Source organism: Mastomys coucha, unplaced genomic scaffold, assembly GCF_008632895.1.
Source record: "Mastomys coucha isolate ucsf_1 unplaced genomic scaffold, UCSF_Mcou_1 pScaffold12, whole genome shotgun sequence".
In the NCBI taxonomy this organism is placed as follows: domain Eukaryota; kingdom Metazoa; phylum Chordata; class Mammalia; order Rodentia; family Muridae; genus Mastomys; species Mastomys coucha.
The window spans coordinates 15757263-15784777 of NW_022196894.1; the positions used below are offsets into that span (position 1 = coordinate 15757263).

At 43.9% G+C, this 27515-nt stretch overlaps 1 protein-coding gene across 6 annotated transcripts in view; it reads left to right on the plus strand.

Annotated features, from left to right (window-relative positions):
* The window catches only part of LOC116085703 (protein HIRA), a 96732-nt gene that overhangs the window by 64530 nt on the left and 4687 nt on the right, over positions 1-27515 (plus strand). For all 6 annotated transcript variants that reach the window (XM_031363390.1, XM_031363392.1, XM_031363389.1 and 3 more), the window contains 9 exons: positions 5943-6141; positions 7021-7125; positions 8718-8866; positions 10778-10939; positions 11270-11328; positions 11698-11803; positions 13352-13474; positions 13966-14129; positions 15570-15658. In XM_031363390.1, coding sequence (XP_031219250.1) covers positions 5943-6141; positions 7021-7125; positions 8718-8866; positions 10778-10939; positions 11270-11328; positions 11698-11803; positions 13352-13474; positions 13966-14129; positions 15570-15658 — 1156 coding nt within the window. The remainder of the gene's footprint in view (positions 1-5942; positions 6142-7020; positions 7126-8717; positions 8867-10777; positions 10940-11269; positions 11329-11697; positions 11804-13351; positions 13475-13965; positions 14130-15569; positions 15659-27515) is intronic.

Sequence of the window (27515 nt, forward strand, 5' to 3'; positions counted from 1 at the left end):
AAGATTTTGTTTTGTTTTGTTTTTTGTTTTTGTTTGTTTTAGAGCTTTATTGTAGAAAGGAGAGAGAGAGGGAGAGAGGTAGAGAGAGACAGAGAGAGAGGGAGAGAAGGAAAGAGAGAGAGGGAAAAGGAGAGAGGGTGAGGGAGAGAGGGAGAGGGAGAGAGAAGGTAGAAAAGTAGAGGGTGGCCATGGCCACATGAAGAGAGGAGAAAAGAGAGGGGGAGGGGAGGAGCAAGAGGTAAGATTAAGAGACAAGAAAGAGCAAGAACTTAAGAGCGAGGAGAAAGTTTATTATGTGGATGTGGGAGAGCACAGCCAGAGGCAGACACTGCTGGGAGAGCCCAGAGTGATCAGGATGCTGAGTATAGGGGGAGGGGAAAAGAGAGAGGGGAACCAGGTGCTGCAGGACAAAAGTACAAAGAAGGGGCAGGTAACCAAAATGTCTGGATTATTTATGGAAGAACCTCTAGGGGAAGGGCAGCCCAGCCCCTGGGTTGGAGAGTTCAGGGTATGCTGGCCTTACCCTGTAACAGATAGGGACGGAGAGATGCTGGGAGAAGAACTTGGAGGCCAGGTCTGCTTTGATAATGTTAAATAGACACTTCAGCTGCTTGTCCGGGGTTTGAAACTTAACAATGTCATTTAATTTTGGTGTTTCTCTGTGAGTTTTTCATGTGCTTGTTTATGGTCTGGATGACCTGCCTGTCTTGGTAACCTTTGTTAGGTTGGGTTTCATGGATAAAAGAAAGGTATCTACAGAAGCAGAATTGTTCTTTAATCAGAACAGCTGAAGTGGGGACTGCATGTATGGCGTGGGGGTCTTGGGGCCTTTTAGGATAGAAAAAGGGGGGACCTTCGGGAATGGTAGATTGCATCTATAGTTCAGTTCTGGTACAGTCTTGAAATAGTAGATACCAGTGGGTTTGGTGTGTGGATTTTCTTACCTGAAGTTTCTACAGGTGTTGTTAGTCAAGTCAGTAAGGAGAGTCAGTTTACCTGGGCTTTCAAGTTATTGAGTACACCTGTATTTGGTGTGTGCATGCTTAAAATTGTAATGTCCTCTTGATAGCCGTGTCCCTAATCAATATGAAGAAATTGCTTGATCATGTCTGACTAGGTTTCATTTGAAGTCTGTTTGGTCAGATGTTGGAGTAGTGACGGCTTATGTTGTGTAGCTCCATTTTTTGGAACCACTTTTTCTATCCTTTCACTTTAAGGAAGCGATGATGAAGTGTGTGTCTCGGAGGCAGCAAGTACGTGGGTCCTGTTTTAGACCAGTCCGTTTGTCTGTGTCTTTTGGGGAATTGAGACCATTAATTAATATTCAGTTATTATCAAAAAGTATGTGTTAATTCTTGTTATTTTGCTGACTTTGTAGCATTTAATGTTTTCCTGATCCTGTTTTTCTTGACTACTGCTTTAGCTTCATTAATTGTTTTTCTTCAGCTTTTTGGATATATTTATTACTTTCTTTAGTTTGCAGAATTCCTTCCAGTATCCTCAGTAGAAGAATACTATAGGGCTTAGTGCCCACAAATTCCTTAAGCTTTTATCATGGAACATTTTTCTTTCTCCTTTAGTTGTGACTGTTTAGCTGGATATGGTAATCTTGGTTGGTATGCTTTTTTTTAAATAATCAATTTATTTTTATTTATGTGCATTGGTGTTTGGCTTGTATGTGTGTCTGTGTGAGGGTGTCAGATCCCATGTGGGGTGCTGAGAATTGAACCTGGGTCCTCTGGAAGAGCAGGTATTCTTAACCTCTGAGCCATCTCACCAGCCCCATGCTTGCTTTTCTTTTAGAACTGGAAAACATCTTTTCAAGACCTTCTGTCATTTAAAATTTCTGTTAAGATATCTTTTGTTATTCTGTTAAGATACTTTGTTATAGATGTGGGCCTGTCGACCTTTATATATGACTAGGCACTCCTCTTGCAGCTTTTAGTACACTTTCTATTGTCTCTTAGTGTTGCAGTTAGAATGTGGTATGGGATTTTCTTTTCTGTTCTTGTCTGATTGGTGTTCTCTATGTCTCATGTATCTGGATAGGTATCTCTTGAAGTATGGTGAATTTTCTATGAATATATTGAAAATATTTTTTAATGTTTCTGGCATGGAATTCTATGCTTATAATTTGGCATTTTCACAGTGTCCAAACATCTTGTGTATTCCATTGGGCATTTTTATTAGTTTGTCTTTGGTCTGAGTGAGTGTTCATTTCTCCTAAAATTCTGATACTATATTTCTCATAATTCCTTCTGTTGATGAGGCTTTCCACTGCTCTTTTTGTTATTAAATAAGAAAATTTCTTTACTTATTGTACTCAGGATTCTCTAAAGGAACAGAACTGATATAATGAGTGGCTATATATGTGTGTGTTACCATGTCTTGTCTCATGCCAAGAATCTGGTAGCTCTGTCCATGAGATTGGAGGTCTGGTGCTGGAGTCCTTAGGACTCTTGAGAACTGCCTGTCTTTGGTCTCCATTGGGATCCTGAAGAATCAGGATTCTTGTTTTGGATAGGCTGACTAACCAGAGAGCTCTCAGGATCCATCTGTTTCTAAGTCCTGTCCCCATCCCAGTGCTGGGCATCTTATGTCGGTTCTGAGGATTCAAATCAGGTCTTGTGCTTCTACAGCTATCTCCCCAGGGAACCCAGGCTTTCCTGCTTGCATAGTAGATTATACTGCTTGATCTCTCCAGCTCTCTTGTTTTTATCTGAGAAAATATTTATTTTCTTTTTTGTCTTGTGGAATGGGGTTTAGCTGGCCTGGAACTCCCTGTCGTCTTGCCTTAGCCTCTTGAAGGCTGGCATCACAGATAAGTACCATCATACATAGCTCTATGGATTCCTAGAGTATATATTGTTTGTTTTAGATGGCATGTTACTTTATTTTCCAGGTTGGTTCCATGCTCCTAGATTTATGCAATACTTCTGCTCAACCCCCCAACTTGCCAAAAACACAGCACCTCTGTTTTTTAATACTTTAAGTATTTCCATTCACCCAAGAAGTTCAGTAGGAAAGGTAATGTCTTTTTGTGTTATAAGTGAGATGAGTTTTTGATGGGGTGTTGCTTTTTAAGAGAGGAAAGAATTATTTAGGCTCACAGTTGGAGAGTTCTCACTGAACTGTGCTAGAGTGGCCTGGAAGGAGCTGGAAAAAAATTATTCTGGTGTACAAATAAGAGCAAAGCAAGAGTAATCTGACATGGCAATTTCTTCTTGAAAAAAGGATATGCCATGTTAATGGGTACCTCATTTAGCAGTTTGTCCCCACCCAGGTAACTAGAGGTGGAAATATCTGTGAGAGTTCAGAGTAGACATGATCCTGAGCCATGTGAGGAGAGGTGGAGGATGGGAAGGGAGAGGGGAAACTAGGAAGCAGCCAAGAGGGCTAAAGGTAAAAGACTGACAGGCACGTAATATGGCTAGATTAGATAGAGAAGGGCAGCTGCTGTGAGGAAAGCCCAGCCCAGTATCTGAGCTGGAGCAGATTAGGGTAGGGGCGGGATGTTCCAGCTAGGAGGACCTGTAACAGGGACTGAGGGACGCTGGGAGAACCTGGCAGCCAGGCCTACTTTGATTGTTAATGGGTACTCAGCCATTTGTCCTGGGTTTGAGACCTAATATAACATTCAACCCAAACATTCCTAGCAAGTTCACAGGATAGGAACTTTACTTAGTTTTTATTTTCTAAGATAGGTGGTGACTGTTTCTCATCCTGTTGCTTGGAACTTTCTTCAGAGACTTGAAGTACTTGTCATCTTTCACATGCTTAGTTAGAGTTACACCAATTACTCTATATTATTTGTGACTATTGTGGAGGGTATTGTTTTCTTAATTTCTTTCTCAGCCCATTTATCCTTTGTAGAGAAAGACTACTGATTTGTTTGAGTTAATTTTATATCTAGCCACTTTGCTGAAGTTTTTGTCAGCTGTAGGAGATCTCTGGTAGAATTTTGGGGGTTGCTTATATATATTATCTTATCATTCACAAAGAGTGGACACCTTGACTTCTTCCTTTCTGATTTGTATCCTCTTGATCTCCTTTTGTTGTCTAATTTCTCTGGCTAGAACTTCAAGTACTATATTGAATAGATAGGGAGAGAGTGGGCAGCCTTGTCTAGTCCCTGATTTTAGTGGGATTGCTTCAAGTTTCTCTCCATTTAATTTGCTGTTGGCTGTTGATTTTCTGTATATTGCTTTTATTATGTTTAGGTATGTGCCTTGAATTCCTCATTGATCCAATACTTTTAACATGAAGGGGTGTTGCATTTTTGTCTAGGGCTTTTTCAGCATCTAATGAGATGATCATGGTTTTTTTTTCTTTGAGTTTGTTTATGTAGTGGATTACACTGATGGATTTTCACATATTGAACCATCCCTGCATCCTTGGGATGAAGCGTATTTGACTGTAGTGAATGATCGTTTTGATGTATTCTTGGATTCAGTTTTTGAGAATTTTATTGAGTATTTTTACATCGATATTCATAAGGGAAATTGGTCTGAAGTTCTCATTCTTTGTTGAGTCTCTGTGTGGTTTAGACATCAGAGTAACTGTGGCTTCATAGAACAAATTAGGTAGTGTTCCTTCTGTTTCTATTTTGTGGAATAGTTTTCCGAATATTGGTACAAGGTCTTCTTTGAAGGCCTGATAGACTTTTGCACAAAACCATCTGGTCCTGTGTGTATTTTGGTTGGGAGACTTTTAATGACTACTTCTAGACAGATTTCATTAGTGCAAGACTCAGATATGGAATCCACCTGTGGAAAATCAGGCGTTCTGTGTGTTTAGTGGTAGATTGGTTCCCTTTTGTTCTCCAGAATTGGCTGGTTTGGACTATTTCAGGGAATTGGATAGTTCAGACAAAGAAAGGAAAACTGATTGATTGCCTCCTGACATCAGAGCTGTGCCTCACATCGGAGCTATGCCTCACATTCTAAGATTCAAAAGTCTCTCCAGAGAGGTCTGTTGAAGAAAAGGCCCTCTGAGATTTTATCTTGGAGGAGGAAGCAGAAACTTGATCTTCTGAAATGGTTAAGCAAAAAAAAAATAGTACATGGGTCTCCTTTGAGCCTCTTTCCCTGTCTGTCCAGTGGGCAGCTGCCTGACTTCTGTGCTCTTTCTATAAGCTTGTGATTTCTTTTTCCCTTTATGATTGCACCAGAGTCCTTAGTACAATCCATGGGATTACGGATCCTCCTTTAAATGAGTTCCCTAGTATGGGGAGTGGGCACTACTAGAGGGGTCTGAAGATGGTTACTTGCTTGTCCCAGTGGCAGTGAGCAAGGCCCTGGTAGAGTAGTTTTTCTGAGGGCAGAACATTGTTTTGGAGAATGAAAGGGCCATGTTTCAAATTGGTTGCTTTCTCCTTAGCCATGGGGAATTTTCTTCATCTTTGAAAACCTAGAGGGGTCCTTGGAAGTAAACATTGAATATGTGGGAATCCTTCTGTCACTAGCTCTAACAGTTTTAACTCAAGCTTGCCCACACTCAGTGTCTACCATATACATAACTGGTTGACACTTTTAGTGTTTCAGCTATCTATTGTTGTTTAACATCACCTGTCATGCTCATTGTTGGTAGAAACCAGAAGCCCTCTCTTTACACTGTTTATAAACTCTTGAGAAGAGTGGATTTTTAAAAAAGTATAGGGGTTAGAGAGATGGCTTGGAGTTAAGAGCTCTTGTTGTTATTATATAGGACCTATGTTCAATTCCCAGCACCTACAGGAGTTAACAACTGTTAACTCTTGTTCCAGGGAATCTGGCACTGTCTTCTGATCTGGAGGGCACCAGGCACACACATGATACATTAGATACACATGTAGGCAAAACACCCATACACATAAAATAAAATAACTAAAAATCTAAGAAAAAAAGAGAAAGTCATAGAATGAATGGCTTTGTAGACAGAGTTACAGATGTCTTTGATTTCAGGTTGAAAGAGCAGAACCTCGTCAAGGAGCTGAGGTCCCGGGAACTGGAGAGCAGTAGTGACAGCGACGAGAAGGTCCACCTGGCCAAGCCCTCTTTGTCCAAGCGCAAACTTGAGCTTGAGGTAGAGACGGTGGAAAAGAAGAAGAAAGGTCGCCCTAGGAAGGATTCCCGTCTTTTGCCCATGTCTCTTTCTGTCCAGGTGAGGCCTAGGGACTGTCTTGCCTGCCCAAGCCTGCCTCCTTGGGAGGCCCTTGTGTGTGGAGGCTGTCTTATTAGTGTGAGGGCCTTAGACACACCATTCATCATACCTCGTAGACCGTGGTCCTTCAGACCTGTCTGCGTGCCACTCATAGAGACCTCGAGTAGACTTGTTAAGACTTTTTCTGGGAGGCAAAAAGAAGTGCCCATGTACTTTATACAGGGTACCAACAAATCAAAGAAATGATTCCATCTAAGTCCAGTTTGGGTAACTTAAGGAGCATGAGCAAAGAGTGTATATATTCTAAAGCACTCCACTGGAAAGTCCCACCCCTAGCATAGGTGACAGTCATATAAACTGTATTACTGGAGTCCCACCCTCAGTCAAGCATCTGCCTCTTAGTACTCTAACCCATTCCTTAAGACTGAGTGCAGGCTGGTGGTGGGAGGGAATGTTTCTGGAATGTCAGGTTGAGAGTCTAGTAACCCCCCCCGCCCCATCTTCATTGAGGGAATGTTAGCAGCCCCATTTTTGGTTCTGTAGACCCAGCTATCACTGTATTGTTTTGCTTATTTCGTTGCCATGACGTGGGGCCAACATATTCTGTAGGTCACCACAGCAGTCTCTGCTCCATGATGGCGAGATGGCACTCAGAGGAAATAGCTACACCAGAACTGGTCCCCTGATGTCAGCCCCCTCATCTGTCAGGTGGGGATCCTTGTAGCATTCCCTTGTGCTTTCTGCCTTCCAGAGTAGGTGGACATGCCTTGGGAACAGGCCCAGCCTCACCTTAGGTCCTTACCTCTGGGTCACTTACTTTCCCTAATGCTACCCCAGTAGTGTTTAGGTGGAGCTCAGGGATATTTCTGGCTCTTTTAGTCTCCAGCTGCCCTGTCTACAGAGAAGGAGGCCATGTGTCTGTCTGCACCAGCACTTGCACTGAAGCTGCCAATTCCAGGCCCACAGAGAGCGTTCACTCTTCAGGTGAGGACTGGGACCCCTACCACTCCCCCACAAGAGCATATATTCTCTCTCCCCTAATCTAGGTCCCATCTTGCCATACCATGGGGACTCATTTCCAGTGGCTCTCCATCTTCTTCTGGAGGGATACTAGCTGACTGGGGTAGACCATTAGCCTCCTATACCTACCCTCATGTCTTTTCCTCTCTCTAGCTTGCTTCTAAGGCTCAACTGCCAGGGCTGCCCTTACCATCAATTCTGGATACCAGCTCTTTGAAGACCTGACTCGTGCATCCTCTGAGGCCTCTTGCGTGTCTTCCACCCCCTTGGCAGTTTCAGGCTGGTGCCTATGGCACACGTGTCTGTGTGCTGCCTCAGTCTCACTGTCCTTAGCTGGCTCTCAGGACCTGGCTTAGAATAGTGCATTCTTTCTTAGGTTTCTTTTTAGAGTTGTTTTATTTTCATTTTATGTGTATGAATATTTTGCCTATACCTATGCATCTATACCACATGCATGCTTGTTGCCCCCCAGAGGTCAGAAGAAGGCATTGGGTCCTCCAGAATTGAAGTTACACATGGTTGTGAGCTACCATGTGGGTGCTGGGAGTTGAACCAGGGTCCCCTGTAAGAGCAACACATGCTTTAAACCACTGAGCCATCTGTGTAGTCCCAAGAGTAGAGTCTTATAACCATGAAATTATTCAAACAGTGTTTGAGAAGATAATCCCTTATAGGCAAATGCCCAGCATCTGTGTCCATGCTTCTCCATTATGGGGGCTTTTCACTCAACTCTCATTTCACTGTCCACCTCTTCATCTAGCTTGGCGCATCTCCTTAGACAACCTTTGTGGACTCTGTATATATATCGTTTTCTTCTGGCCACATGGTGTGAGAGGCCTGAGCTGGTGTTGGGGTGCTTGAGAATAGGCCACCATAGGTGTGTGTGGATCATGCTGTGGAAGGATTGAGCAGGTTGAAGAGAAGACTAGCACCTACATGGTGGTTTGCATGTGCGTGCATGCATGTGTGCGTGCGTCCCCAGGTGTCTTCAACTCTTAGTACCACATGGAGCCATCCTTGGTTTCTGGTGCTAGAGAGAATGGAGCTCGTTGCTTTTAACCAGCCTCTACTGCAGTTCACCACTTGCACTCATGTAAATTTGTCAACTGTTCTGCCTGGGTTTCCACACAGAAACCCAGCTTCTACAGAGCAGATCTGTAGATATGTATAAGGCCGAGTCCATTTCATGCCAGGCATTGAACTAGACCATGATAATATGAGTTATGTAATGCCATAGTATTACACAGGGAAGTTTGTTAATGTGGAGAGCACATTGGGTTTTTTATACTTTCCTCTCTTATCAAATATGGCAGTGTTTGGTAATTTTAACAGTCCAAGGCTGTAGTTTTGGGCAAGTTACACCTCTGTGAGATGACATCCCCCCAGGCCCTGTCACTCTTCTCTGGTGGCCAGTCAGCTAGTCTGCCTCTTTGTTGACTTTGCCCCACCTCAGAGCCCAGGTTGTCATATAGTCCCTGAATGTCCCACATCTCCAGGAACTACCACACGATCAGGCACACTGCTACTGAAGTCATGTGTTGCTTTCCTCCATCCAGGTGAGCTCTGACCCCTCCATGTACATTGAGGTGGAGAATGAAGTGACTACAGTTGGGGGGATAAGGCTGAGTCGTCTGAAGTGCAACCGTGAAGGGAAGGAGTGGGAGACAGTGCTCAGCAGCCGAGTCCTCACTGCTGCCGGCAGCTGGTAAGGGCCATGATGGACAGCATCGGCAGTTATGGAATGTAACCTGTGAGAAGAGAACAGCTCTAGGCGAGGCTCCTCGGGGCCTTCTGAAAATTGATTGACCTCTCAGTCCTTATCTTGTCAGTGTCCTTGCCTCATACTATCGCAGGCCAGCTTTAAGCCTGGGGGTTACCCAGTCTAACAAGACCCCTGCCTGAGGTCTGCCTGCCTCTCCCTGGCCTGCACAGGTACTTTCCCTGGACCCTGGATTTTCACCCAATGTCCTAGGTAGGATGGACAGATGGTGCTGCAAGTCCTAGCCCTGCTGGCTAGGGAGGTGGGATTGTGGATGGGGATTGTCTTAGTTCAGTGCAGTCACCCAGTGCCTTCTTATAGCAGCACAGTGTCCTATCCTTGGCTTACACACACACACACCACAAAAAAAAACCAACCAACGCTTTATCTCAGGTACCCAGTGGTCTCTTATTTACAACTGCCTATATTCAAAGTATGAATATAGGAAAACTTTGAACTGGACCCAGTAGCAGGGAGGGAGTTCTCTTTGATGATGTGCCTGTGTTTTGTCTGATCATTTCTCATAACCATCCATGTAGCAGATATTTCTAATAGGGCTTTGCAACAGTGATCACTCAGAAAACAATTTTGGTTAGATCCTTAGTTACCTGCCTTGAGGTCATGTGTGAGTGCTTCTTACCTAACTGGCTGAGTAGATCTTCAGATTCCCTTGGACCCAAGTGAATTTATAGTATTAGGTTCTGAAAGATCCCACAGTTCTGTTCCTCCTTGGGGTTTTCTCTTGGCACAAGATCACTGAGTTTTAAGTCCTCTAACTTCCTGTGTGTTTGGTATAACAGTGGGTACCAGTTGTATGTCTCTGGTCCTAAGGCGAGTGGCATGTCCTAGCAGGAGTTCAAGGATGTCAGTGTAGACTCTTCTGTAGCAGTATAGCTGCAGGAATGGGAGTCTCTCCTGTGCAGGCCAAGCCTACAAAGATCCCTGTCCAGTGTTGCAGCTTCATTACTGGGAGCTGGTTAAAGAAAGGCCCTGATCATGAGAGATGATCAGACAGATCACAGTCAAATCAGAGAACTCCCTCCCTGCAACTAGGTCCTGTTCAGTTTTTCTCTATTCATACTTTAAAATAGGCATTTGTAAACATGAGTGTCTTGCTTGTGCTCCGTCCTTAGAATGGAAGAGTTGGGAGTACTCTTAAGCTGGGGGAAATTGCCCATATAGACTATGTATCCTGACTCATTGGGTTAGACATGAAGGGGCTCCATATTTCTTGCTAGGGTGCGAGTAACCCATGCACCAGTGGTCTGTACTTGGAAGCCACGCTTGAAAGACAGTGGCCTCCTTATAGTAGGCTTCCTTGAGGACCATACCTCGACTAAGGGTACTCTTCTGAAGCATTCCTTGCTTATGGAGTAACACCTCTTCTATCCTAGCCCTGACACCCTGGAGTGCTCAGCTGGTGTTCCTGTAACATCTGGTACTAGTGCTCTACCCTTCTCCCAGACTGTTCCCTGAGGCCTTGTTTGGACTTTCCTGACTAGTTGTAGCCAGGAGTCTGTTATCTAAGCACTCTGGTCTTATCTAATGAGTTAGGCACATATTTTGGGTGACCATCATGTTGAGTAGCTTTGTGAAGTACCTGTACCCCTTGGCCAGTATCAGTGTGAGCAGCTCTTTGGGTGAACAGGGGAAAACAGAAACCCCTTTGTCAGTGGTCAAGCAGGCTGTCTGCCTTGTTGTCCCCCTGCCCTGGTCCTTGCATAGCCCTTTCCTTGCCATCCCAGTAGCAGCACCTGCTCTGTGCAAATGTTGAGGCCCCTCAAGGCCCTGGAGGAAGGCAGGCTCTGCATCATTCACCTGGCCCCTGTGACACCTTCCCCTCCTTTTCCCTTGCAGTGATGTGGTATGTGTTGCCTGTGAAAAGAGGATGCTGTCGGTGTTCTCTACCTGTGGTCGCCGTCTCCTCCCTCCCATCCTCCTTCCATCTCCAATCTCTACTTTGCACTGCACGGGCCCCTACGTCATGGCACTTACCGCTGCAGCCACACTGTCTGTCTGGTGAGAGGCAGGCACAGGCTGGGGCCTCTAGTCTATGTAGAGGTCGGGTGGGGACCCAACAGAAAAGTGACCAGTGGGCCCAATAGCAGTTAGCAGTGTTCACTGGTAATGAGATGTCCTTTAGCAGAGGGTGGCTATACTCCTGTTTTTCTCAGGGTGGGTGTGGGTGGGGGTGTTGGGAGTAGCTCAGTGGATATGCTGCCTGGAAAGTTTTGTGTAGATTTGGGCAAAATAGGGTGGGGAAATAGGCAGGGACCAGGATGTTGAGTAGTGAAGACATTCTGATGCCTTTGACTTGGGTGTAGAGTAAGCTGTTCCCTGTCTCTTTAGGGATGTTCACAGACAGGTGGTTGTGGTGAAAGAAGAATCTCTACACTCCATCTTGTCAGGTAACCCCTGTGGGTGGGCACTCTTCTTCCCTTGGGGTCAGAGTCCCTGGTCTGATACAGCTATGGTTCATGTCCCCTTAGCCCATATAGAGAACTAGACTAAGGGCATAGCTTACAGTGAGCTAGAGCTGTAATTACATAGCAGGGAGGCATGCATTCTGGGCAGATGATTAAGTGGGTCTCCAAAATGGGTGACAGAGATCCTGGTAGTTATCAGAATGGCTTGGCTAAAGCACCAGGCAACAGTATATAGATTATGTATCAGTAGTCCAGAGGCTTAGTGTTAGGATTGTGTGAGCCGGGGTTCAGATTTCCCCATTAGTGAATCCATGATTACTGATTAGAACTTATCCCTGTGGTATCCTCTAGGAAGTGATATGACGGTGTCACAGATCTTGCTAACACAGCATGGAATCCCAGTGATGAATTTGTCTGATGGGAAAGCATATTGTTTTAATCCATCCCTTTCCACATGGTAAGAAGGTATCCCTGTGTCCTATTCCCTGGGAGTGTTTCTATACTGGGCACTTCCTGCTTGTCCTTGCTTTTTTTTGAACTCTCACCAACTCCTGTGTATGCACTACCATCCCTGTAGGGTTCTGTGAATCTGGGCTTCCCTCCCTTCAAAGTCTGTAGGTAAGGACACTGGCCTTCTATATTATTTCCTGGAGCCAGTTTTATCAAACAGATACTGAAACATTTGTGGTTCTTGATAGATAGGCCTCCTTAACTACCACCAACATGGTAGTCTTGTCAGTAGTCAATTCTACGGGCTTAACTGTACCAAATAGTCTTTCAGACTTACTGAGAAAATCAAGCTGGCGATGTGATTTCTCTATTTCCTTTGACTAGTTTGGAATTTGGAGCCACTTCCTGTATTTGTAAAATTTCTGTATACATTAGATTTTTAAAAAAATGTGATATATATATATATATGCACATGTGTGTATGTGTATGTATATTTGCATGTATGGGGGTGCATATGTGTATAGGTATATGTTGATGTCTGGTATCTTCTTCTGTTGCTCTCCCTCTTATTTACCAAGACAGGGATGTTCATTGAACCTGGAACTTAATGATTTGGCTAGTCTAGCTAGTCCCCCCCCACCCCCCGTCTCTGCTTTTGAACACTGGGATTATGAGCAGGTTGTCATGCCTGGCTTTTATGTGGGTGCTAGAGATCCAGACATCAGTGCTCCTGCTCATGTAGCAAGTGTTTTACCCACTTGAGTCATCTTTCTAGCCCACATTAGAGATTCTGACCCAGATATATATATGCAGTATGTGAGCTGTATGCTACCCATTCCTTTAGAACCAAAGCATGCTGCCTTCTAGGTCCTTTTCTGTTAAGAGTTGCCCGGCATAAGTTCATATTCAACACTGAGATTTTATTTTTCAGTTAAAAAAAAAAAACAAATTTGTGCTTCCTTTTTTCTCAGTTTGCAAATAATTATGTATTAATGTGTGATTATAGCAAGGCAAACAAGTTGATCATTTAAGAAAAGGCAAGCCAGGCATGGAGGTACATGCTTGTAACAATAGCACTTACTTAAGAAATTGAGACAAGAGGATTTCAAGTTTGACTTTTCAGAGACTCGGAAAAAGGAAAATATATCAACTTTTTGATTTGGACCTATTCATAAAGATTTTATTTTATGGAGAATACTTTCTTAACAGTTATATAGAACATCCTAAAATGGTGGGAAAGCTGCCTTATCAGGAAAACTGGAGGCCTGGTGTTGCCCAGCAGATGGAACATGGCCAGTTCACACAGCATTGTGTGAGCCAGCCATTCAGAATATATTTCATACATGGGTCATTAAGACATTAAGAACCAAGACTATGTAGCTAAAATGTTCAGTGACACTCCTCTTGTTTATCAGACTTGGGACTAGAAAGCCCGCCAGTAATGGTCGCTTGTCTTGGAGGACAGTGGCTTCACTGGTGTGGCGGGCAGGATCTGTTCTCCTGACCTTTCGTCTTCTGGTTTTCCTAACACCTGTTTCTTTCTTTGCTTTCTCAGGAACCTGGTTTCTGACAAGCAAGATTCTTTGGCCCAGTGTGCAGACTTCAGGAACAGCCTGCCATCCCAGGATGCCATGCTTTGTTCAGGACCGTTAGCCATAATTCAGGGCCGCACCTCCAAGTATGTGAGCTGAGAGTCTTGGCACTGCCAGCAATGCTGTACTGGGAGGGACCTGGGTCTGGTCCCTGCTTGTTTCCTGTGTCCTAACTGCTGCTTGGTGCAGAGGGGAAGTCAGTTTTCAATCTTCGTCAAGTCTGTTTTGGAGACAGCTAGAACCCTGGTCCCATCATTTTAAAGGCCCAGGTGACAGTCAATGAGGGTCCTAATGGTCATAGATACCCATGTGTCACAGGGTTTGGGAGTGGGTAGGGCTGTCATTTCAGGACCCCAAACAGCAGGTACTGAGCATGAATGCTACTATGCAGCCTGCCTTTTGATGAGGAATACAGAGGTTGATAGTAGATTAATCAACTGATGGTTGGGAGGCCTTGGACAACTTATTTGCCCTCCACCCTTCCGTCTCCTCTCTGGTACACTGGGCCACATGGAGCAGCCCCTCTATACCAGTGTAGTACACCCCGTCTTATTGTGCCTGCCTTGCTGGTCTCTAGCTCTGGAAGGCAAGCTGCCCGGCTCTTCTCCGTGCCTCATGTGGTACAGCAGGAGACCACTCTGGCCTACCTAGAGAACCAGGTTGCTGCAGCACTTACCCTGCAGTCAAGCCACGAGTATCGTCACTGGCTCCTCCTCTATGCTCGGTACCTTGTGAATGAAGGTAAGATTACTACAAAGAAGGGTATCTGTTGACAATATTTTTTTCTCTTCTTTGAACCCCTCTTGCTAGAAGATCATGCATATTCTCCACTGCCTCTATGGACCCTCCAGTATACCCCTGCCCCATCAGGGCTCTCAGAGTGCCAGTGCTCTTAGCAACTCCCCTGACTGAGAGCAAGGTGTTCTGGAAGAGTACTGTGCAGTGACCTCTAGCACCTCTCAGTCCTTGGTGGGCAAGTTGTCATTCTGTTTTGCTAGCCTTTCCTATCCCTGAGCTAGGTTCCCAGTGTATGGCACAGGACTTGCCCCTCCAAAGCTCTCCTGAGACCCACACAGCCCCAGCTCTGCTCCCAGGGTTTCTCCAAAGCCTTGCTTGTCTTTTGATTTGTCCTTTATCACCTTCCCCATTCTGATAAGATTTAAGGAAAATAAATCTAAGTATCTAAAAGATAGAAAAGTGTACCAAGTGTCTACAAGGTGACTTGCAGAGCTAGTCTCTCATGCTTATCTCTGACTCTGTGTAAAGGTGCATGTTAGTAAAGCCCTGTAGTCACAGTAGACGCTTTGCTCTTTGACTCTTTCTGTGCTTAGTTTGTCGTCACTGGCCTTCCTAAACAGGTTGACCTCCTAGGTCCTCATACCTGGGATATGTCAGTTATGTACCCTATTCCTCAGAAATGGTTTTCCTCTTCCCAAGTATTGAGCAGAACTCACCCTTATGTATCACAGAGGCTCTGCCTTGTCTGGACTCTTCACTTCTATGTGTCTATTCAGTGTCTCTGGGTAGTACATTAGGGTCCAATCTTTGCCCCTTGTTTTGTTGTCTGCGGGAGGAGGAACTATGTGTTAAAGCACATGAGACACTATTTACTTCTCAGAGTCCTCAGATTCTAGCTTCATCCTATTCATTATTTCCAATCTCTATGGCATTAGCTGTCCAAGCGCTGCCCAAAACTCTGTCTAGATTTTCTGGTAGCACCACCTGTATTGTGGTGCTGGTGTCCCTTGATCTTGCCATATTCAGTTGTCATTCTGTAGTTAGCTTCCCAGTCAGCTCCCTCCCTTTTGTAGTTGCTTTCCTACTTTTAATCTTGTCACACCAGCTGCAGAGTCTCTTCTCTCAAACAGGTCCTATTAACCCACCCCTTCCACTAGTTCCCCATGTTTTCCAACGCTTTTTCATCATAGAGCTGCCTGTGTTTTATTTACATGTGCCCAGCAGACAGGGAGGATGTTGCCTATTGTCTGGAGGCTGTTGAATGAGTGAGAAACTATTCATGGGTCTCTAGGCCTCAAATAGAGAGAAATAGACATGTTTTGCCCATAGTAGGCAATAAGATATTTGTTCATTCACCTTGAATGTGTTTACAACTTAGCATATTCTTGATTTTCATTTCCTTTATAATGTTTTCCTGTTTTTGTTGTTGTTTTCTATGACTAGGGTTTGAATACCGTCTCCGTGAAATATGCAAGGACTTGCTGGGTCCAGTTCACTGCTCCACTGGAAGTCAGTGGGAGTCAACAGTAGTGGTAGGTGCTTTTTACATTCTTGCTATGAGAATTATATCACAATTATGAAGGTAGAATTTTAAAAATAAGACCATCTCTGCCTGTCTCAAAGAATGCTTTGAGAGTTCCTGTCATGAGGCATCCAACTGGCTACCTGAACCACAGTGTCAGTGGGATACTGGCCTACTGGCACTGCACCCTTGGGCAGGAGTTCAGTAGGCACTAGTCACATCTGTGCTGAGTGGCTTACCAGCACTCTTGGTATGGCGGTAAGAGTGAAGGATCGTGGCAGACATAGTTGCACATGCCTTTGATCCCGTTACTTGAGAAGCAGATGCAGGTAGATCTCTGTAAATTTGAGACCAGCCTGGTTTACATATAAAGTTCCAGGCCAGAGTGGCCATGGTTACATAGTAAGTTCTACCTCTAAAAAGGAAAAGAGTCATGTCCTGTCTTTGTGAGGATCAGTGTCTTTGGTAAGGTGGCAGGCACACTTAGGCCAGAAGGTTAACAAGCTGCTTTGAGACTGAATTGGTTCAGAAGTGGCAAGATTGAAGAGAAGGGCATTGTTGATAAAACCCAAGGATGAGGAGAAGCAGCCCTGCAGCTGTGGACCAGCATTTTGGTGGCAGTAATGAGGAAGGCAGAAAAGGCATGCTACACACATGAGGTTACTTTGATTGACACATAGGAAGCAAATGAGAAGGTGGTGTGGGATGATGGGGAGAGAAACATACAGAAAGTAGACCTTTAAGGTCTCCTGAGGACCCAGAGTTGATGGTAAGTTGGATTAGTGTGGTGGCCATAGAGAGGCAAGGAGACAGATCCAGTATATATAGTAGCAGAACCAAAAAGACTTGGTAGATGTGAGGGAGGAAAGGGGATAATGAATTTCTTTTTTTTAAATTGATTTAAGTTTTATTGCTTTATCATGAGAAAAGATACATGATTTCAATTTATCTGAATTTGTTAACATTTAAAAACATATTTTAAGTAAATAGAGTTACATCACATTCTTGTTTCCGTTTTGTATCACAACCCCTCCCAGAGACCCCCCTTCAATACCTGTAATACCTTTCATTTTTTTAATTTGTCATATTCCTTAAAATTTATAAAATATTATAACAAAAATGAGTATTATAAAAATTGTTTGATATAAAATAACATCAATTGAATAGTCTTATGTAGATGCTTGTCTACAGCAATACTGAAAATACATACATTTGTGTCAATATAAACTTGAAATAACTCCAAATATATTAACTGTATATTTTAAAATAATATATCACTACTAGTATTTTTTTTTAAAGATTTATTTATTTATTATATGTAAGTACACTGTAGCTGTCTTTAGACACACCAGAAGAGGGCGTCAGATCTCATTATAGGTGGTTGTGAGCCACCATGTGGTTGCTGGGATTTGAACTCATGACCTTCCAAAGAACAGTCAGTGCTCTTCCCCACTGAGCCATCTCACCAGCCCCTAACTACTAGTATTTTTTTAAATGAACATAAATAGATAAAGTCTTTTTCTTTCTTTCTTTTGTTTTTAGTAGAGCTTAAAATCTTGGCTCTTACTGAGGTACAAGCCCAAAATAAGAACAATTTTTAGACATTGGAATTCATTGCAATAAGGCTGTATTTCAGTGACCCTCAAATCACCAAAGGATTTTACCTCCATCATAGCTAAGCTGAGAGTTGACAGTTCTGCTGTGCCAAAGAGTGAGTTGTAGACACAATTTTTGGATACAGATTTCCTGCTATGGTCAAAACTATTTGACTTGAGTGATTGTCATCATTCTCAGCCCACAGAGAACAGGTTACTACATTAATTTAAGAAATGGAGTGTGTATTAAGATGGTCTGTCCATAAAGTCATTCACCAACTGTTTCAGTGAACAATGGTTCTGCTTGGAGGGTGGTACAGACATTAAGTGAGGGTAAGAATCTGGTTCATTGGCTGTGATGATTTGGAAAAGCATTCATCTCAGAGAAAGAGTAACTTATAAAGTCCTCTTCTTCAAACTTGATACAATAGTTACAAACATCAAGCAAAGCATTCAGTCTCACTCTTTGTTTTTCTCTTACAAGCCACTCCCAAGTTAATTGTCTATGTTTCTTTTGGCTGTATAAACTTATGAAACATGTAAGCTGTTCTAAAAACCATAGTATAGTGTAAAAACATTAAATAAGCAATCCTACTAATAGAGAGGCTGAGATAGGAGAAGTCTGATTTCAAGACCATTATGTGGAATCCAGCAAGACACTGTCATGTACAAAGAAGCAGAAAGTAAATATGGATTGTACAATATTGGACCTCTTTCTACAATTACCAAATTAGAGAGACCATTGGATGACAGCCAACAAATTTCCAATTCCTCATATTTTTGAATTTCAATCGATTAGGATATGTTGGTAATATTAATTTTCATATTAAGATATTAAGAAAAAGTAATTGTTGCTTCCTGTTATTTTTGTTGTTAGAGGTGGAATTAGGTTTGTGTGGGTTTGTTGAAAGATTACTCTCTTGCTTATTCTAGAGTGTAGCTTTGCTCCTTATGTTGGTGTTTTCCATCTATTATCCTTTGTAGGGCTGGAGTAGGAGTACTTAGAGTGTAAAAGAACAGCTATGCAGAGTAGTGATCAAAAGGAGATGGCAAAGCTTAGAAGGCCAGTACTATAGGCTTTGAAGGCATTCCTGTGTACAGTGGCCAATTCTGTATCTCATTTGTTACTTTCATTGCAGTACTTTCAATTGGGCAATGCAATTCTGGGCTCAGAATCTTTCTTCTAAAGCTCCTATTGATAATATTCTTCTTCAGGCTTCTAGCATTGAGGGTTGTTGCAGAAGACCTGGTATAATGTGATTTCCATGGCTTTGCACATACTTTTGGGATCTGGTCTTGAGGGTTTTCTTGTAGAAAAGGGTATATGGTTGTATAAAGATCTACTTATTGGTTGGCTTTATCAGCACAGTAGAACAGTAACTAATATAGTGAGTAGTATGAATGGGATTATTTCTGTGTATGTTTGCTATTGATATATCTCTGTGCTAATTTTCTATCCTGTCAGTTTGTTGAAAATATTTATCAGGCCTAAGCTTTTGGAGTCTGTAGGCTGTCATCTATAAAGTCATGTCCTATGCAAATAAGGATACTTTGACTGCTTTACCTATTTGTATCCCTTGTATTTCCTCCTCTTGTCTTACTGTTCTGGCTAAGGCTTCAAGTACTATATTTAGTGGGAGTGAAGATATTAGATACTCTTGCCTTGTTCTTGATCCCATTGGGAATTTTTTGAGTGTTTTTTTGCAATTAGTATAATATTGGCTAATGGTCTGTTGTACGTAGCCTTTATTATGTTGAAGTATGCTTCCTCTACTTTTATCATGTAGCCACATTGGATTTTGTCAGTCTTTGTCTATGTCTACTGAAATCAATATTGTTTTTAATCTAGGTGATGGATAATGCCTGTTGGTTTATGTTTGTTGAACACGCTATCTGTAGTAATGCCACAATCTTGGTTATGATGACTGTTCTTCTTGGTATGAGCTTAAATTAATTTTGCAAGTATTTAATTGAAAATTTTTATATTGATGCTTATTGAGATGATTTTTTTTAACTTTTTATTGGTTCTTTGTGACTTTCACATTATGTATCCCAATCCCACTCATATTTCCCTTCCCTTGTACCCACCTTCCATCCTTGCAACCTTCCCCACAACAGAGAAAAAAAATTTCATTGTGGACATATCACATTCTGTCCCACACTCTATCTTTTTGTCCACACCTCTTTGTTTGCAATTGTTCATTGCAATGACTTGTTGAGCAGATATGAGGCCTGTCTTAGTCAGGGTTTTTAATTCCTGCACAAACATCATGACCAGGAAGCAAGTTGGGGAGGAAAGGGTTTATTTAGCTTACTTCCATATTGATGTTGATCACCAAAGGAAGTCAGGACTGGGACTCAAGCAGGTCAGGAAGCAGGAGCTGATGCAGAGACCATGGAGGGATATTCCTTACTGGCTTGCTTTCCCTGGCTTGCTCAGCCTGCTCTCTTATAGAACCCAAGACTTCCAGCCCAGGGATGGCACCACCCACAAGGAGCCCTACTCTCTTGATCACTAATTGAGAAAATGCCCCACAGCTGGATCTCATGGAGGCACTTTCCCAACTGAAGCTCCCTTCTCTGTTATAACTCCAGCCTGTGTCAAGTTGGCACACAAAACCAGCCAGTACAATTGACCCCTTGTCAACTTGACACACAAACACATCACTATTAAGTTTCAACCCTTACTTTCTTATTTAACTCCAAGATCTAAAGTCCCACAGTCTTTATATATTAAAAGTTCAATCAACTTAAAATGTCTAATATCTTTTAAAATTCAAGGTCTCTTAACTATGTGCTCCACTAAGATACTTTTTTCTTTCAAGAGGGAAAAATATCAGGGTACAGTCACAATCAAAAGCAAAACCAATGTCTGGGATCTAACTCACGATCTTTTGGGCTCCTCTAAGGGCTTTGGTCACTTCTCCAGTTCTGTCCTTTGTAGCACATATCTTGTCTTTTAGGCTTCAGATGCCTGCACTCTACTGCTGCTGCTGTTCTTGGTGGTCATTCATGGTACTGGCATTCCCAAAACATTGCTGTCTTTCGCTGTAACTGGGCTTCACCAATAGCCTCTCATAGACTGTCTTTATGGTGCTAAGCCTCAATTCCTTTGCATGACCCCTTCAATCCTGGGTCATCAATTGCAAACTGAGGCTGCCCCTTTACTCATGGCCTATCTTGTTAATCACAGCTGATACTTCAGCCCCAGCTAACCAAAACCACAGAATCTTCACAATCAAAACAACATGGCCCTGATAAGAGTCTTTAATCTTGCCTCTGAAATTTTATAAGTCAGGCCTCCATCTCTGCACTGTTCTTAACATGATCTTTCAGGCTCTTACAGAACACCCCACAGAGTTCTTAACAACCAGTGACTCTTCTAGCTCAAAGTTCCAAAGTCCTTCTATAGTCCTCCCCAAAACATGGTCAGGTTGTCACAGGAATACCCCACTCCCAGTACCAGTTTGTCTTAGTCAGGGTTTTTATTCCTGTACAAACATCATGACCAAGAAGCAAGTTGGAGAGGAAAGGGTTTATTTGGCTTACTTCCACATTGCTGTTGACCACCAAAGGAAGTCAGGACTGGAACTCAAGCAGGTCAGGAAGCAGGAGCTGATGCAGAGGCCATGGAGAGATGTTCCTTACTGGCTTGCTTCCCCTGGCTTGCTCAGCCTGCTCTCTTATAGAACCCAAGACTTCCAGCCCAGGGATGGCACCACCCACAAGGAGCCCTACCCCTTTGATCACTAATTGAGAAAATGCCCACTCCAACATCTACCCCATTGATGGGCTGCTGGAGTACATGAAGGGGCTGATCCTACAGATCCAAAACTAGAGGGCCTCCATGATTGACACAGGGCAACAACAGGATATCTGAGAGGAGTGCCTCCATGAGAGCAGCTGGATCTCATGGAGACACTTCCCCAACTAAAGCTCCCTTCTCTGTGATAACTCCAGCCCATGTCAAGTTTACACACAAAACCAGCCAGGCTTCTGCTACTCATGAATACTGGAACCTCACTGGGACTCCTCTCAGATATCCTGTTGTTGCCCTGTGTCAGTCATGGAGGCCCTCTAGTTTTGGATCTGTAGAATCAGCCCCTTCATGTATTCCAGCAGTCCATCAATGGGGTAGATGTTGGAGTGGGCCAATTCAAAACCCTGGAATTGGGGCTGAGAGGTATCTAAACTGGTCAGCCAGTGACCTTTCCTGTTCTCACACCCTCAGGCCAGCTTACCAGCAACCCCTTTAACCAGGGTCAGCTCTGTCATGCTACCCAGTTGAGATACAGGGCTCTTTCTCCTGTTGTAGCTGGTGAGGGGTGCATGACCAGTTCTCCTACTCTCATGACCCTGGCTGGGGGAGCTCTTCTGCCTGCCATAGATGTCAAGGGATGAGGGAGGTAAGGAGGGCGTCTTTCTCATCCACACCACTGCTTAGCAGAAGAGAGGCAGGGCCAGCTCTCTTGGTCTTATGCCCTTGGGGCAAGCTCACCAGTACCTCTCACATCCAGGATCATCTCTGTTGTGCTGTCCAGGTGAGTTCAGGTCCTGTTCTCCTAAGTGCTACAGCAGGTGAGGGGCAGGACCAGCTCTCCTACTTTTATGACCACAATGGAGCCAGCTCTCTTACCCTCTGCTGGTGGTGAGGGCAAAAGGAAGGGGAGGTGAGCTGTCCTTTGCCCAATAGACAAGAGGCAGGACCAGCTTTCCCGGAGCCCGTACATCCAGGGTCAGCTCTATTGTGCTGCCCAGGGAGGCACAGGGCATGCTTTCCGAATGCTGCAGCAGTTGAGGGGCAGGGCCAGCTCTCCCACTCTGATTACCTTAGAACCAGCTCTCCTGCCTGCTGTAGGTGGTAAGGAGTAGGGAGCATGTCTTCCTCACCTGTGTCACTGATTGGTAGACAAGTAGCTCTCCCATGCTTATGCCTTTAGGGCCAGCTCACAGGTACCTCCACCACCAAGAACCCTGGATGAGGTACAGCGCCTGCTCTCCCAAGTGCTGCAGCTGGTGAGGAGCAGGGCTAGTTTTCCTGCTCTCATGACCCCAAAGCCAGGTCTTATGCCTGCCACAGGTGGTGAGGGGAAAGTGGGGAGGAGGGTAACTCTCCCTCATCCACATCATCACACAGGAAACTAGTTGTAGGGCCAGCTCACCTACAACTGCCACAATGTGCAGGGCTGCTCTCCTGAGTACTACAATTGACTAGGGGAGTGGTCAGCTCTCCCATGATGCCTAGTTGACGGATAGGTCCAGTTCTTTATAGCTCTCAGATATTAGCATGCCCCTGGGTGGCAGCTTAGACCAGGGGTGTCTACCTGGGTCTTTGGTGGTTAATAGACCCCTGCTGCTTCATGGGCAAGAATCCAGATGTGGCCCCTGGTGGCAGCACAGGCAAGGAAGGAACATGGTCCCAGGTAGCATCACCAGCTGCTCATATCAGCCTGTCACTCACTACCCTGAATTCTCCAGTTCTGACTCTTTTCCTTGAGCTACATTCTGCTTCTCTTTCTCTTCCATTTCTCTACCACTGCTTGTTCCTGTGGGTGGTGCCTGGGGTCTCTGGTGTCTGAGGTCATCTCAGGAGTGGTCTCAGGAATTCTATGCCCTGCTCATGCACTATGATGCTGGGCAGGGGTCATCTTGGGCATAACCTTGCCAGGCCTACCTGAGTGGCCCCTTGTGAGGGTCATCTGTCAAGGTGACAGGGACAGATACCTCTAGGGACAAAGGAAGATCATCTTTCATTTTCTTTTGTTATGTCTTTATCTGGGATCAGGATAACATTAGTTTCCATTAAAAATCATTTGCAGTTTTTCTTCCTTTTCTATGTCATGTAGTAATTTCAGTAGTGTTGATGTTGGTTCTTCAGAGTTCAGGTATTAGGCCTTTTTAGTTGGGAGACTATTACCGTTTCAATTTGCTGGTTATTGAAATAATTAATTAATAAATCCTGGCAGTGGGTTCACTGCCCACCCCAAGGTCTATATTATCGAATGAAACACACACACACAGCCTTTATATTTGCTATGTCTTAATCAGCACAATAGCTGCCTGACCTTCATTATTGAGAGAGTCTACCTCCTGCCGATAATTCTGAGTTGTAACTTACTAAGTTCTGTGTACTTTCTTGGCTGTTCTGGACCCAGAGGGCTGCCCAATTGGGCCAGCTCTGGGCTGTGCTCTCCCTGCTCCTTCACGTGGGAGCCACGTCTCTCTGTCCTGCATTCTTCTCAGGCATGGCTTCTCTCCTCTCTTCCACAGTCTTCCTGGCATGGTGGATCTCCTCCTTTCTCCTCCTGGTCCCAAGCTTGAGAATCCTAAAGTCCCACCACCTCTGTCTGCCCTGCCCTGCTGGCATCTTTATTTACAAATCAGAATTAACTGGGGGCAAGGTCCCTCAATATCTTACATTCAGGACTCTCTCATACAAACAATTTTGGGAACCCAAATTAAAATTAGAATACAAGCAGGATTAGGCCAGGTCCACTCTAGCTGGCCCTGGATCTTTTTTAACTTATTTACTTTGTCTTGGTTTTATTTTGTTATGCTCTATGTGTCTAGAAATTATTCTATTTCTTTTAGACTTTCTAACATAGTAGAATAGATTTTTAAAAATATCTTTATTAATATCTTCTGAATGTCATTGTTTTCTGTTTTGCCTCGCCTTTGATTTTCAAATTTTTTGATTTGGGTCTTTTGTGTTTGTTTTGTTTTGTTTTGTCTGCCATTCTCTTGTGGGATAGAGACCCAAAGACCACTCAGCAGAACCAAAATCCCAATTGAGAGTCTATACTATGCCACATGTCAGCTGGTGACTGCCTGGAGAGAAAGACTTCTCACAGGGCAGCCTTAATGCGTTTACAGTTTCTTCTAAAGGCAAAGACACAGAAACTATATCCTGGTTGGCAGTTTCAGGGGAAATAAAGCAAGCCCTGGTATCCAGAGGCAGCAACACCCAACTGCACCTAGGAATTCTCGAGCCTGTCTCTTGGCCTTTGGGGAATCCCAGGCAGCAATCCTTTGAGACTAACTCCTTTTGCCTCCCTGGTAGCTGAGATAGGTAGCTTCTGATGTACAAAGTAGGACCTTTTTAGACTTTGTAACCCAAGGTCTAAAACTCTTGCAGCAGTCCCTCAGTGGTCCTTAGACAATCTCTTTCAGTTTCAGAGAGGCTAGGAGGAGGTTGTGTATTGTAAAAATTCATAGATCACATTGTAAGAATATGATCCTGGGAAACCAGACAGAAGGGCAGGAGGTTGGCACTTAGTGCCTCATCAAACAGGCTTGCAGAGTTTTTAAATCCTTGGCAACATGGTCCAGGTAAGTTGCCCCCTGTATCATCCCTCTGATTCTTTCCATTCCAGCACAAAGGTGAGTTGACTTACTTCTGCCAGTGGGAGGTTGAAGAATGCATCTTTCAGATCCAAGGCATATACACCTATTTCTCTGGTGGAATCAGACTCACGAAAGCATCTGAGTTTGGGACTATAGGATGATGGTGTTGATCCTCTTATTTACTTCACTCAGATCTTGGACAGGTCTATAATTAGAGGTCCCAGGTTTCTTCACAGGCAGGTATAATATAGTGTGACTAGTAGGGCACCAGGATGCCTATCTCTCTAAGCCAGTCAATATAGATTGCAATTCTCCCCTTTGCTTCCAGGGTCATTGGGTGGCTTGCCTCAATTTATATATATATATTTATTCATTCATTCATTCATTCATTCATTCATTCATTCATTCATTTATTGTATATGAGTACTCTGTAGCTGTCTTCAGACACACCAGAAGAGGGGATCAGATCCCATTACAGATGGTTGTGAGCCACCATGTGACTGCTGGGAATTGAACTCAGGAACCCTGGAAGGGTGGTCAGTACTCTTAAGTGCTGAGCCATCTTTCCAGCCCATAGGTGGTGTGATAGTTTTTATATGTTCGGCCCAGGGAGTAGTACTGTGAGCTATAAGACCCTCACCCTAGCTGCCTGGAAGTCAGTCTTCCACTAGCAACCTTCAGATGACGATGTTTAACTCTGAGCTCCGACTGTACCATGCCTGCTTGAACACTGCTGTGCTCCTGCCTTGATGATAATAGACTGAACCTCTGAACCTGTAAGCGTGCCCCAATTAAATGTTGTCCTTATAAGAGTTGCCTTGGTCATTGTGTCTGTTCACAGCAATAAAACCCTAACTAAGACAGGTGGTATTATTTAATCTGGACAAGGGTAGCAGAACTGGTTAATTGAACAATTATAGGAGTTTGGTGTAGGGCTAGTCCTGGGGTTAGTGGGTAGTTTCTGCCTATACCCCCAGGAATCTTTGTGTCAAAAAACAAAACAAACAAACAAAAAGGTAGTCCAACAACTGTACATTTTGTTTGAGGACAGGACTTTAAGCTAGGAGATATTCTTCTGACAGAGTAAGGCATCAAAATTTTGGTGGGTGTCTAAGTCTAACTGTGTCTCATCATCAGAGAAGGTAGTAGTAACTTTCAGTTTATGTGAAATGTCTCTTCCTGCCAGGGTAGGGACAATCATGTAAGAACTGAGTATGTTGCCCCAATACTAAGAAGTCAGTTGCTTTCCCCCCACCCCCAAAAAGTGTTAACCTAGGCTCCAAGGGGTTAAAGCATAGGAGCCTGGGCTGCATCACTGTTTTTCTTCCTATTAGAACAATCATTTTTCTTGTGTCCTTTGTCCTTGCAGTGGGCTCATTGGTAGCCTACTTGTCTCCTGCACTGAACTAGTTTATATATGGGTTTTCTCACAGGGCCACCACTAGGCTTGTCAACTTTTAAGTTGCCTCCAGAACCTGGGACCTGCTTACACTTGCAAATCCCTCTAACTTTTGTAGCTTCTTTCTAATGTTCCAGCTGGCTAGGTGATGGATATTCTCCAGTGCATCTGAACCATGGGTGTATAGGTGCAGTAAGTCTCTAGGAGGTACTCTAGGAATGCAGTAGGTTGCTTTGAGGTCCTATATGATCTCATTTACCTTAACAGCTCTGTGGGCTTCCTTGCTGCTGCTCAGAGCCCAGCCAGGAAAGTCTAGCTTGTGACTCGTGTCCTGTCTATACCTTGTTTGGTGTTAGGATCCCAGTAGGGTTGGTTGGACCAAAACACACTCTCAATGTGATAAGCGTTTTATCAGCCAGAGATCCCGTCTCTTTTCTTAACCTCCAACCTCATGTGGTCCCTTCTGATGTGAACAGGGTGACAAGCAACTTAACAATCATCCCCAGTGGGCTGGTGTGCAAAGGAAACAGTCTTTAGGAGAGAGTTGAGTGCCATATTTGGTTTCTCAGAAAAAGAGGGGAAAGACTTTCAGTTGTATAAGTCACTGATGAAGAGAATATACACCATAAATGGGGTGGAGCTTCTTGCTCAGCTCCTTTTAAAAGGAATCCAGGTGTTTGCCACTGGGAAAGAATAGCAGGAGCTGTCAGGGTCTGGGTTGAGCCAGGGAATTCCAGAGAATTAGGGGTGGTAATCGAGACACCTGCTGGGTTCTGGTAGGGACATAATGGGAGCCACTGTGGATATGCAGGGGAGACACAAACTTCGGGGGAGCTTTTATAGAGGGAGAAGAATAAAGGGTGTCTGGGGCCCAGGCCTGTAATAGGCTCAGGGACAAAGGGTGGGTAGTTCTTCTTCCTCTGGGTCACTGGATAGAAATTTTGGTGCTTTTTCCCCTTAGGGTTTTGGTACCAGAATCTTGATACTAGCTTTAAGGGAACAAACAGGCACCAAGTCACAGAGGAGGCTGTTGTAAGAGACTTAGCCAAACATCCATGTAGGGAAATAGATCAGGGTGTTAGGATTTCCTGTGATCATCAGCTATACTGCTTGGGCCTTTTGATGTCATGTTCTTGCAGATGGCCATTCAATGTCAAAAGAGGGCTACTCTGATTCACAAAGGATCCAAAGGAGTCTACCTTTCTGTTTTGTACATCTCCTAAAAATAGTGGAGGAAACAGTTAAAGAAGTGAGCTGTGAAGCAGAATTGCCCACAGTTTTACTTCTGGATCTCAATTCATGATGACAGGTAAGAGACTGACCAGAAGAGACAGAGACAGACAGGACAGGAACAAACAGTAACAACATGAAGACCAATTAAGGGTGGCCACCATGCATTCAAATACCTTAACAATTCTGGGGAGTCTGGTGACATCTCACATAGATCTTACACACTGACTAGCAGCTGCTAATCTGACCTCTCCTATCTGTCCAAACAAAAGGCACCTTAGACTTATTTTTGGAGGTGA